The sequence below is a fragment of the Stegodyphus dumicola genome, chromosome 3 (assembly GCF_044657685.1).
Source record: "Stegodyphus dumicola isolate Sdum_Otavi_A_Nest chromosome 3, ASM4465768v1".
NCBI classification, from domain to species: domain Eukaryota; kingdom Metazoa; phylum Arthropoda; class Arachnida; order Araneae; family Eresidae; genus Stegodyphus; species Stegodyphus dumicola.
The window spans coordinates 123123936-123137922 of record NC_140770.1 but is presented as its reverse complement, the minus strand read 5'-3'; the positions used below and the strand labels follow the sequence as shown (position 1 = coordinate 123137922).

At 31.4% G+C, this 13987-nt stretch overlaps 1 protein-coding gene across 2 annotated transcripts in view; it reads left to right on the top strand.

Moving 5' to 3' along the window:
* Positions 1 to 13987, top strand: part of LOC118195735 (uncharacterized) — a 111814-nt gene that overhangs the window by 74396 nt on the left and 23431 nt on the right. For both annotated transcript variants that reach the window (XM_085813265.1, XM_085813264.1), the window contains exons 9-10: positions 3018 to 3142; positions 11123 to 11221. In XM_085813265.1, coding sequence (XP_085669391.1) covers positions 3018 to 3142; positions 11123 to 11221 — 224 coding nt within the window. The remainder of the gene's footprint in view (positions 1 to 3017; positions 3143 to 11122; positions 11222 to 13987) is intronic.

Genomic DNA, 13987 nt, shown 5'->3' with positions numbered 1-13987 from the left:
GAATACTGTTTTAAATCTATTCCTACTTACCTCTAGTGTTAACATGCTTAATTACATAGCAGCATTTAAACAAATTATGATGTGCAAAGTTTAAATGCAGCATATGAAAAATTATTTGCAAATTAATTCTTAATGTGATGCCACCTAATTTTAAAACTAATTAACCGTATTAAAAAATTAATAATAAAAGCAGTGATATATGCAAACATACGTTAAATAAGCTAAATAACATTGAATTAGAGAATTTTTGAATACCACACTCTGGTGTTCATTATTTTAAAAAAAGAGCATTGAAAATGCTAAATAATTGCAGTAATGAAATAAATTCACTCCAGAAATCAAACTTTGTAACAAATATGGTATAATTTTGTTCAAACGTTAATTTTCATACCCAGTAATCTTTTGCGAAGTGTGGATTTGCAAAATGTAATGTTATATATACATGGTATCATAATTATTTCCATTTATCTGATGCTAAAATTCCATTCATGTGCAGGATGTTGCAGAGGATCAGCCTCATGATATTGTATCCAAACATAGAAATTTTTTTAATTCCACCTAACATCATTTCCTTAATCCAACCAGTAGATCAAGGGGTTATAAAAACTTTTAAAGCTTATTATGTCAGGCATATTTATGAGATGATTAAACTCTCATGAGAACAAGTGAATTCATCAACACTGAAAGCTTTCTAGCATTAGCTCTGGCCAGAAGTTGTCAGGGATTTTAAAGGATTTCCATCAAGTGAAAATGAAGCCAAAAAAATTTTACAAATTGCAAAAGCATTTGGTGGTAAAATTTTAAGATGTGGAAGGAGAAGTAATTACGTGAGAATGATGAACAAGAAATGACAAATGAAGAATTGGTTGATCCTGTAACAGTAAAAACGTTGATAGTGTAAATTAAGTGCCTTTAACTTAAATGAAGTTAAACGCATTGTTAAATTAAAAATGGCATGGGAATAGTCTGATTTTGCAATTGATATTAGCCCAAATAAAAAAAGAAGCAAAAACACTTAATGTCAGCCTTAGAAAAACAGTGCTCCTTATCTCAAAACTTTTTAAGAGTTGTTTTGAACAAAAATTATCAGCTTTTTTTTTTTTTTTTTTTTTTTTTAAAGTTGTGTCATATACATACTTACTAAATACTAATAAAAATCCTTTAAATTAACTTTTGTTTCATTCTGTCCTTTTAATTACAACATATATAGCTTTATTTTATATTTAGATTATACTTATTCTCTTGATTTGAACTAAACCTGATGCATTTTTTCATACAAAATGAATTATGCAGAATGCAGTTTTGCCATTCTCACAGTGTATTAGTAAAGTAACTCCTGCATTCATGAAGGTTTACTGTACATGTGAAAAAACACTAATAAATTTGCCATTCTGAATTTCCTGAATCAAATTTCATTTACTTATGTTCAGTGTTGAACGTAAATTATGGGCATTCAGAAATCAAGCAGTCATGTATTATTGGACTTCTGTTTTTAAAGAAATCTGGATATATTCAATAAATAAAATGAATTCGTTTATTTATTGCGAACGTTTGGTGCATTGTAGGAAGAAGGCCGATGTTAATTTTTTTGGCAGGTTATTATTATGCTTAATTTTGAGAAGGGAATTTCTAAATATTTTAACAATTTTAACAAAATTAGATGAGGGAAGAAATGGCATTTATCATTTATAATGGATCATGTTGCCTTGTCAACAGTTTTTGGCAGCAAAGTAATTCCTGTGAGATTTTCAGTAGTCTTACCAAACTCTTGGATTGTAGAAAAGCATATGAAAGCTGTCAGCTGAATGGAAGGGATATGTCTTCTTAGAAGACATTTTAAAGGATACTGGATCATATTCATGTTGTGTAAGAGGAAATCTCCTGCACAATCAGCTTATTTGTCAAGAATTGAACCCGAGTTTAACTACCATTCTTATTACTTAACTGGTGTTGGACATCAAACTCTTGAAAGGCAGCTTTTAGAACCTGGTTCCTTTGTTAGCAAATTCTGAAGCTGTTCTTGCTAAATATTATTTATTGTTTAACTAATGAAAACTAAATAAGGATAAAGTTAGGAGTAAAATTTGTGTACTGAGAGATAAGATGAAAATGCTAATGATATTTGTCAAGGATACACCTTTTTTGGGGAAGAGAAAACTAGAGATGAAAAACAAATCAGGATTACCCAAAATGTCAAAGGAGATATTTTGTGGCCAAACAGTTAAATTTGACCTGTATAATCAATTAGTACCAAAGAAATTATGAGCTGTGTTTTATATTATATTATCTAAGGGTATTATCTCTCTCTCTTTCTCCTTCTCCCTCTCTCTGACATTTGTTTAGATTTTTTTTTTAATGTAGCAGTAAAATCTAACCTTTTTACTTTATTCAAAATATTATAAAAATGTTTATGAGAAAGAAGAGAAGATTTTTTGTTTAATTTCATATGCTTTAAATATATGTGTTAAAAAAGGAGAAATTAGTAAATCTCATGAGGAGGAGTAATCAATCCCACCAACATTTTTTGTTAAAATGCTTTTCAGGTTTCAGAGTTATTATGAGTTTATTTTTTATTATTTATTTTAGTAAGCCCAAGCTGGAAAATAAAGCATAACTGTTATTTAATTGAGATAGGTTCTTTTCTGTAGTGAAGGGAAAACTATGTAAATTTTACTATAAAATGGATACTCATCTATTAGTAATTTTCATTTAATGTTAGAGGAAAATCAGACAAAATTGTTTGTTCGTTTTTGAAAGGGGGTTGAGTTGTAGAACAAAAACAAAAGGATGTTGAAATAAGACTGCTCAATTTTTAAAAAAATTAGTAAGGATGTGCAGAAATCCAAAATTCTGACAGCCAGAAATATAAGAAATGTATTAAAAAAGGCGAAAGAATAAATGTGCAGTAGCATTAAGAGAATAATAATTATATGGTGAATTATTTACTTTGCCATTTTTTACATTGCATTATATTTAGTGATCATTCAGCTAATTTTTTTTAATCATATTTTAGGTAGATAAAAGAAGGAAATCAATGTTCATAGTTCACCCCAAACCTCCTCAAGGTTATAAGGATTATCTTCTAAATAGATGTTCATATGTTCTGGAGGGCAATGCCGCTAGTCGTTTATCTGTACCTATGGTAATTATATTATACATACAGCATCTTTTTAGACAAAAATTATGATTTTTTTTGTAAACAGGGATCTCATTAAAAGTGAGCATTTTATATGCACAATGTGTGTGTGTATTGTATATATGTAATAATAAGTTTTAGCTGGTGTTTCTGCTTGGCAGTATCTTTATTTAAGCATAATTCAATGTATAATAAAATACAGTAAAGCCAATACAAGCAGTAGTTCAGCTGCAACAACAGTTTCAACTATGTTCCATATTTTTGCAGAATTATAATTTGCAGTTGAGAAAAGGTAGTAGACTTTATGTTAATTAGTATGTTCGTCGTGTTCTTTCTATCCCAACTCCAGTAAATTAATACAGGGTTGCCACGCTACCTGGAGAACCGGGAAAAGTCAGGGAATTCGAAAATTGACCAAAATATTCAGGGAAAAGTCAGGGAATTTAAGTATTTTTGTCAAAATCTGGAAAAGTCAGGGAAGTTCATACAACGATCCCGCCAAAAAAAGCGATTTTTGCGCCGACGTCGGAAGAGAGAACTTTTTTGGCGAATTATGTATCACGTGAGTGTCATTGTTTAAAATTTCTTTAACGACTTGCGCTAAAAAGACGTGCCACGCACGTCGAGATGCTTTTGTCTCCAACCGTGAGCGACGTGAACACCACGTCGATAAGCATTTATCGCAAAAATGAAAATAACGTGGTGCACACGTCGCCTAACAACGAGATTGTTTATTTCTCGAGTTACAGCTCTGGATTGCACTCGTAGATGCGGAGCGGCGTAAATGAGACACTTTACCGCTTGTTATATTGTAGCGCACGGCACCGCAACCATGAAGTTTAGTCTTAGCGCAAGTGGTTAAACTCTAAAGGAAAAGAAAATATTTTTTGGCGCAAGTAAATTAATTCATGGATTAGTTATTTTCAGGGGAAAAAAAAACTACGAAAATCCGTTTTTAAAATTATTGCGTGGATTTTTCGCAATAATTTTAAAAACGGATTTTCGTAGTTTTCTTTTTGTCAAAGAGCGTTTCTTCTTAACACGTGTTTCTCAATTTCCTGTACACATCGCGGAGAGGGAAATTCTGGCCGCCAGGTTCCGTCGCCAAATCCCTTGGCAAATTTTTCCTTCGCATTCTAACGGCGTAATAGCATTTTACTTGTATGGAACCTTTTCTTCTTTACATAGACGTTCTTTGGTTAGAATAATAATGAGATTTGGCGACATCATGATGCGCAGTAAACGGGTCATTTTGGTCTTGGCGAGAATTTTCAAAATCGTGCCAAAGCCTTACCGTATACTAGAATTTTACCGCAAAATCTTTTTAAACCTTTTTTTTTTTTTTTTTTTAATAAATACCTTGCCATTTTGCAGTAAAATAAAAAAATAGTAATCAGTCATCTAGGCTAGCCATGTAATATAACTATATTCGCTAAAATATCGTTGATTATTCTAATTCAATTTTTAAGTAATTATTTTTATGTTATTCATATAATTTAATGTTGCTTCTTCCCTCTAAATTTATTTATTATTAGTAAATAATATTTCCAAATTTCAGGAAATTTTCTCTGGCATAATCCTGAAATTAATTATAGCAGTCTGATGACATACCATCACGAAATTTAATGCACATATTTTTTCCTTATGTATGCTGCGAAATAAATATAAAATACCTCAATTTATTAAAATAGATTTCTTTCTTCCGTTTAGCTGCAGAATGTCTGCAAAAAAAGCCTTATTTTATTCCAGATTGGGAAGATTCTAATCTCAATCTTCAATGGAGGAAACAAGAACTATTATAATTATATTTGTGTTTTCAAGTGTTAAGGTGCCTTTTAAGAACATACCTCACGCAAATTAAATTTACCTAAAATCTAACCTAACTATTTAGCATTGCGTTGTGATTTATAAGGACCGGATTAGCCTCATGTTGAACTGGTGATGATCATGAGTAATAATTAAATAAAACATACATTTGTTATCCAATGTATATATCTTAAATTTTATTAAGTGGAAAACTAAACAAAATTATCAAACAAAGTATACCAAGAATAATTAGGAATAAATGTCCTCTGGATTTATTGAATAATTAAGTGAATTTGCTACACAATACAAGTAATACCATAATTAATTTACCTCTTAGCACAGCCAACGTACATTACGCAGATAGACTGAAATTTTCTTGAAACACACCTGGAAAACCTGGAAAAGTCAGGGAATTTCATTCTCCTGTTTGAGTGGCAACCCTGTTAATAATTGGCTAATTTTATCCAAGGTTGTTATCGTATGATAGCAGCATATTTATGCATTGTGCTTTATGACTTTTGCATTCAAGAAATACAGAGTCCGTAATCCGGACGTCCATTTTCCGAAATGATCTATAATCTGCACCTGCTCGTCACTTCTTTGCGCAGCTGCAATTATTATTTTTTGCAGACTGTGAGAGCAATTTTATAAAAATTAATCTTGGACTTTCGATTATGTCAAAAAGAGTTTCCAATTCTGGAACTGCCAAAGGATCTACAAAGCGAAAGCATGTTTCGATGTCCATGAAAGAAAAAGTGGAATTTCTACAAAAAATGGATAAAGGCATATCAGTCTCAAAATTATGCGAGGGGTATGACATTGGAAAGTCAACTGTATATGACATAAGCAAAAAGTAAGCAAAAAGAAAAAGAAACTTTTTGAATTTTTGTGGATTCCGACACTCCACTTGCAGTGAATAACAGAAAAAGTGTTCGTTATGCTAAAAGCAACAAACATGAGGTGCTAACAAGGAATATGTGTCCAATGCTGATGACTCAAGCCAAAATATTTCATGAAGAAATGAACTTAAACACTGAGTGCACATATTCGACATGTTGGTTAACCAAATTTAAAAATCGCCATGGTATAAAACAATTAAAAATTTCAGGGGGAAGAGCTTCAGCTGGTACTGAAGCTGCTGAACAATTTGCAGATGAATTCATTGAACTCATTACTAGTGAACAATTATCTCCAGAACAAATTTACAATGCGGATGAAAATGGTCTTTTCTGTGAATGTGTACCGCGAAATACCTTGGCAACCTCTACAGAAAAGGCTCCAACTGGTGTCAAAGATTCCAAAGCGAGACTAAAATGCTGCAGGAACGCACAAGTGCAAACTTTCCATAATCGGAAAACATGCACGATCTCGAGCATTTAAAGGAGTAACGATTTTCCTCGTTATATATTGCACAAATAAAAGAGCATGGATGACACAAACGTTGATGAATGATTAGTTTGATAATCATTTTATACCCGACGCTCGGCGACATTTGAATTCGGTTAGTTTACCTGATGACTCAAAAATAGTCCTGATTGTTGACATCTGTTTGGCGCATACTTAACTTAAAGTTTTAGTGAAAGATAATGTATCCGTATTATTCTGCCCTCCAAATTGTACGTCTATCATTCAGCCTATGGATATGGGAATAGTGCTCGCGCTGAAATGCAAATATAAAGTAGCATTTTTAAAATCTATATTAAATTTCTTGAACAATGGCAAGACAATTCAAAACTTTTTGAAATTTTTTAGCCTAAAATCTGCTGTGTGGAGCATCGCGCAAGATCGTGGGAGGATGCGTCTCCAGATACGTTAAAAAATGCTTGCCATAATTTATGGCCTGTTACCATATTTCATGGTCAGGACGATGAAGATGATAGCCGCGAATTTGAAGGTTTTTGGACATCACAAACTAAAGGTGAAATTTTCCAGTTATTGGATTTTGTAAAAAAAAATGTGGAGAAGCGATAATAAACGAAGGTGATATAACAGAAGTTTTCATTGTGACGACAATGCCCCAATCATCAATCAATTAACGGATGGCAAAATCTGTAGTATGGTTCTTGATCCAGAAAATACCGTTTCTGATAATGAAGAAAGTGACAGAGAGGTTATTGAAAACGAAAAAATTTCGATTGACAAATTAGTTGGAATTTTCGACATACCAATTACAGGACTTCAACTATGTAACTGAACAAGGAATTATGTCTGTCTACACAGGGTTCGTAGCGGTCCTTATAAGTGCTTATAAGTTTGAAAATAAAATATAAAGGCCCTTATAGGTGCTTACTTTTTCTTTAAAGCCCTTATTTTTTTGTTTTTAGTGCTTATTTTTTGCTTTTAGTGGGTTTTTTTTTTTAATGAACGCGCTATTTTTCCCGGTACCAAAGCCGAAACTAAATAAACAACTTTTCTTCCTAATATGGAATGTCAGATGGTGAATCATACTCCCGGAAATAGCTTTTCCCCTTTCTCTGCATTAACATAACCTTTGGTGTGCACGAAGAGTACAGACAGGTGCCCGTAGTTCTATTGGTCAAAGAAATGCGAAAGTAATAAATAAAGGGAAAGTAATCGAATAGTCAAAATAATTTTGTTTTTTTGGCCAATACATTATGCAATACGAGGGAGGTCTCCCCTTTCTCCGCAAAATCTTGAATATTGAAACTGTAACAGTTCGATGAAAACAAGGAACGAACCTTTTTTTTTTTTTTTTTTTTCCTTTGGTCACTTTCCAATCTGGATTGAATAGGACTAAAAGTTCTGCGGTCTACCAACCCAAGCGAAGAATGATTCTATTCTGGAAATTTAACGCCGTCTGTTGAAAATTAGAATGAAAAACACCCCAGTTATTTAGTTCTTTATTCTCCCAATACCGGCAGCTGTTGATTCCGATTGCGTAATATCATGTAGGGAAGAATTACGGCGCTTGTATTGCGAAATAACGCTTGCAATATTTTGCAGAGATAATTTATTTTGATGTTCTGTCCGAGATTTGTTTATGAACACTTGAAAGAGTTTTACTGTGCTTGCTAAGCATAATATTTTTCAGTTCCATTGGTTTATTTTTATATGATGCACATATCGAAATGTCAAAAGCATTTATTTAGCGGGAAAATTTAAAGAGCGGCTACAGTCTACCCCCCCCCCTCCGCTCCTCTTTTTCAAGTTACGCTCGACTGTCCGAATATTCGCCAATTTCCAAGTATGCAGGTAGGTTAGTTAAGATTTTACTGTTAAAGGATGACTGCATGAAGCAAATTTCTGTCTTCTGATTTCAGAAATGTTCCTCTTTTTTACTTAAATTACTTTGCTTGCAATATCTGTTAAGAGAAAACTGATATACAATGAAAATTTAGAAAATGTTCAGAATTTAGATTTAAATTATTTAAATATCAATATGAGTGGGAAAATAAAATTGTATTTATTATTAGGTTCCAAGTGAATACAATAAATATGCCTTATTATTATTTATTTTCTCTATTTTGAACTGAAATTTCATCATTAAATCTTGTACTATAGTTTAGTTCTGCATAGTTTTTTTTTCCCTCTCATTGTAAACTAGTTCTGTAAATTGAACTATTATTTAAAAATTAAAAAAAAAAAGTAATTATTTTCCATGGTTGAGGTAATGCTTATTCTTTCTTAATAAATACTGCATTTCTCATATTTTAAATTACAAGTCTAATTTTTAAGGTTATGCAGTTGTGTATAATGTAATTAGACAGGTGCTTATTTTTTTCTTAAAATGTTCTTGAAAAGTGCTTATAGGTGCTTATTTTTTTAACTAAAATGTGGCTATGAACCCTGCTACAGAATTAAAGGGAAAGTTTTAGCACAAAAAACAAAGCAACTTAACCAACATATAATGAAAAAAATGTTTAAAGTAAAATATATATTAAGCTTTTGTAAATGTTGATAAACTTTAGATCATAAATGCTTCATCATTTCATATTTTTAATCTTATAATTTCTACATGTCATCTTACTAGATTTAAACTGACGATCTAATATCCAGAAAAATCCGGAATCGTGGAAGTCCGGATCTTGAACTTTGTAGAATATTGTAGTTTTTGTGCATTCATAATTAAAAAATGTGGCAGTTTTTTTTTTTTTTAATGTAGTAATTTTCAGGTGCAATTATATTTTGTGTCTGTGGACACAGCAATTACAGGACTGGAACCGTGGAACTTTGTAACTAAGCAAGAAGTTATGTCTGTTAATAGAATTAAAGAGAAAGTATTAGCACAATAAACAAAACAACTTACATTGAAAGAAATGTTTAATAAAATAAACAAATAAATATTAAGTTTTTTTTTTTTTTTTTGTAAATTTTCATACCTTTAGATCATAGTTGCTCTTTATTTCATAAATTATGGTTTCATATTTTTAATTGTATAATTTCTGCATGCCATCTTACCAGATTTAAATTGATGATCTATAATCCGGAATCGTTGAAGTCCTGATGAGTCCGGATTACGGACTTTGTACTGTACTACAAAAATCATTGAAGGTTTTTTTATGTATACCTAGATGCTAACTATAAATATAAGTGTTAGAAAAGTCCAAAGTGGAATTTTTAATTTGAGGACAAGCCAAAAAAGTTGGCAACCAAGGAAGGTGAAAGTTAATAAATTGAAAATACTGTTACAAGTCAAAACCATATAACACCAGTGGGGAGGTAACAGAGTGAATTCAGTAAACAACAGGGTTTACTTGAAATAAGAAGGAAAGTTTTCTTGTGTTGTCATTTGGGCATGTCCATTAAAAAAATATCTTATTATGTATATAGTTGTATACTTTGAATATATAGAAGATAATGAAACCATTAATATTTTTCTTCAGTTGTTGAAAGCTGTTTGATAAGCATTTTTTAGCCCTTCTGGGCCCTAGGCCCAGAAGGGCTGTTTTAATCTCAAAGTAGCACTTTTCATCAAATCAATATGAATGGCTGTATCAGTTTTCAAATTGTTGCCACCAAATATTATTGCCCTGTATTATATTTAAAGAAACTAAATAATGAAGAATCTACATGAATGTATTTATATTCCTTGCATTGTGGAAAAACAACGGTACCTAGAGTCATCAAATTTTGTATCAGGTAGTTCTCCACCTGAATATGAGCACCTGGAAGCCCAAATTTAAAATTTTGAATTTGCATTATTGTCTGTTTCATATTTTGTAAAACTTAGAGTTTTTGATTTAAAAACAACAATTTCAAAACGAATAGTAGTAACACTGTTGGGAATAAAACATTTTTATTTCCAGCACTTGAGACTGTCTGTCGGAAATTCTTAAGATATGCTGTTTTTAAATATTTGTACCCCGAGTGCTTTCGAAACATGTAAATGAAAAAAATTTGAGCATAATAAAAATCTGAAAATTTTTGGGGGTAAAAGGAAGAATTTGTTGTACTCAAGTCTGATGAGTGGGGAGATTGCGGAATATATGCAGTTTGATATTGAGAATTGATGTGCTGTTATAGCAGTATATGGTTGCACATTATCATGATAAAGTATTTATAGTTATTTTTCCACTTTTTAGGTTGATTTCTTTAAACTGTTCTTCTTATGTCTTTCCAAGCTATTCTTTATTTTCTTGGATAAGAGTAACAACTTCCTCCTCATTTTATCATCAGTAAATGATGTTGATTATTGTCTTCTGCAGGCTTAAATTGAAATTCAGTTTCATTTAAAATTTTATGCCTCTCAGAATCTTGATCAATAATGTAATTTTTTGTTCTGTTTTTATTTAATTGTATACAGTATTTAATGCAAATGTATTGCTCTTTCAAATCACTTATTTTCTTTCAGAAAATTTTCAAATGAAAAACATTCTGAAAAAAAAAAAAAAAAAAAAAAGGTGTAGTGATGTACTAGATCTGCCAAATATCAGTGTATAATTTTTTTGTGTATGTTTAAAAGCATTTAAACAGTGTATTGATATAAAAAGCTAATTATTATTTCAAATATGGCAAAGAAAAAATCAGTCTTGAAATTATATCAACATTCATAAAATATATTGTGCTCTGTTATGATGTTTTGTTATATATTTTATACTTATCATTGTAATGTTAATAGTAATAAAATTGGGAATGTAAGTAACCGATAATCTCAATTATTAATATGCTTATAACATTGAAGCATATAATTAGAAATCTGATTATTGTAATTTATCTTAGATATCTCCGCCACAGTCTCTAGAAGGCTCTATAAAAGAATTATTTATACAGCAAGAAAAGGAGCGCTACAGATTAAGGCTACAGCATCTTATTGAACGAGTATGTAAAAGGATTTATTTTTCTGCTTTCCATTTATTTTCTAGTAACTTTGCTCTTTTTTAGGAAAGCTAAATTAGTTTAATCTTTAGAACCATTTATTACTTTCTTTTAATATAGTTTGTATTTTAGATATTTACTTTGATAAATATGCTGTGTATTAAAAGATCACTCTATATAGAACAGCATTAATATGTTTAGGGATCACAGGTCATTAGCAATTTCAGGGATCTGATTTGTAACAGATTTTTATTCCATGTAATCAAAATTCATAAATTTTGAAAATAAATGGATGTGGTTTATTTTACAAAGTATGTGATTTCTTAATTACAATTACAGTCAGAAAATGCTATCCAAAAATAAAAAATTTTGCAAATGTCTTCCATTCATATTACAAGGAGAAATAAATTTATTTATTGTAACAATAAAAGGGCTGACAGAAAATTTATATGTTGATAAGTATTAACATTTCTTATATCAAAGTGTGCTTGAGTGGGTAGGGGCATACACATACAAGCTGTGTAGTAAAATATTTAAATAACAAAATCTGAAATAGCATTTCATTGTAAAAAGTTGGTGCTGAGGATGTTATGTCATTTATAGTTTAAGTGCTTATACTTTATCATGTAAGGTTAATTGCAGAGCCTTCAGAGATGAAGTAAGCTATCATTGCTCTAACTAAAAACTAGGAAAAAACTAGGAGAGATAGTGAGAAAATTAATCATAGATGTTGGTCATATAACTGTGTACACAGTGCACAAAAAAAGGGGGAAACGGTAATATCTCCCACTCTACTGGGCGTATTGATGAAATTTAATTTGCAATTTTCATGTCTCAAAAGTGCTACATAGGATATATATTAAACATTTTTCTAACATAGGTATTTATACACAAAAATTGGACTTTTTCTGCAATGGTATACTGATTTTTTTTCCCCATATCTCAATTCTGCAACTCAATTTATGCCCAAATATTAAATTTCATAAAATTTGGTGAAAAACATACCAAGAAATTTAAAAATTTATTCAGTTTGCATCAAGAAAAATTAATTTGGCAAAATTCTAAATTTATACTAACTGATTTTCCTTTCCCCCCCTTTTTTTTTTCCATAAATGCACGACTGGAAAAAAATGTGCATCATTCATTCTTTCAAATAATTTTAACAAAGTGTATAAAGCACATTTATCATTATTATCACTTACGAGAAATATGCCAAATTTCAAAACGTGCCAATATATGAATTCATGTATATGTTTTGAAATTTTAAATAAAAAAATTCAAATTTTTCGCAGATATGCCTGAAATTACATCTACTTTAAGGTGATGGTACAAAATTTTAAAACAAAAAGAAAGTAGCTGCGAATTTTATTTGAACTTTAATTTCAAATTGTGGAAAAAGGAGTCAAGTAAGTGTAATAAAGAAAGAGGTATTGATAAATATATACTAAATTCACTTAATGTTGAGATACTAAAATTTTGAAGGCTAATTTTTTAAAAACGACACACTTTTGCATAATTTGAGTTGTGGAATTGAAATATGGAAAAAAAGTGTCACTATATCATTTCAGATAAGGTCTGATTTTGCCAGAATACGTATGTTAGAACAATGTTATATATAAATCTAATATATATTGTAAGTTACGTTTTCGAGACATGAAAAGTAGAAGTTGATTTTCGTTAAAATTGGCCCAGTTGAGTGGAAGATATAGAGTGGTGTGTGCAAGGTGTACATGCACTCATGTGTAAAATTAAGAGAATTTGCACTGTATGTCGAATTTATAAAAAACTAATGAAAACATTTTAATGAAATTTGATTCACCTTTACAACAGAGGAAGAAATGCAGCATTTAAAAATCATTTTATTATACTCAAGATTATTAGCAGAGCTGATAGTTCAGGGATGCCCAAAATCCATGTTGTGACATAGAACTGAAAATGAGTCTAATATGAGTATGGTCTCTCTCATAGCCTCTCTCTCGCATATACTGTAGGTAGTTGAGTCCTTGTGGCAATCAGTCTTGTTTCTACAACAATGCTGTTTTCAGTTCTGGGATGGTTCTCGTTGGGGGGGGGTGAGATGGAATTGCTCTGTCAATAGTGTCCCAGGTATACTTTTCAGGTTTAAGGTCAGGAGATCTGGCTGGCTTAACCATGCAGCATATATCCTGACTTTCCTGCTAATCATGAACCAGCTGAACTGTATGTGGGCGAGTATTGTCGCCCCTTTACAGGAACCCAGGACCAACCACACCCTAGGAAAGTCAAATATAGTGTTCTTAGATTTCCCCTCTTTACTTTATAGGAGTATAAGGGAGCTTAGTCATACAGATACAGGAATGTTAAGCTGTCAAAACCATTAAATCTCCACTGCTGTAATGTTCCTTTTCTGTAATGAGGGAAAGATGGTATCATATACCAGGCTGTCTCCAGATACAGGCATCAAGAATCAGTGACCAGGATAAATATTGAATCATTTGTAAAAAGCACAGTTCTCCACTGAGGTCTGGTCCAAGGCGCAGGTTCTTCGCACCATGCTTAATGCTCTTTCTTATGTATTGCAGTACGTGGGATGCAAACAGTGGGTCTTTTGGTATACAGCTGTATCTCATGAAGCCTCCGGGCAGCTGTTAACCATGAAACTTGTGTTTTGATGGTAGTGTGCAATTCACATGAGAGCTCTGAACCTGTAGCAGTCTTATGTCTCCGCATTGAAAGTGCCAAGTAACAATCTCATTCATCGTTGTGAATCTTGGTCGACTATGTGCAGAT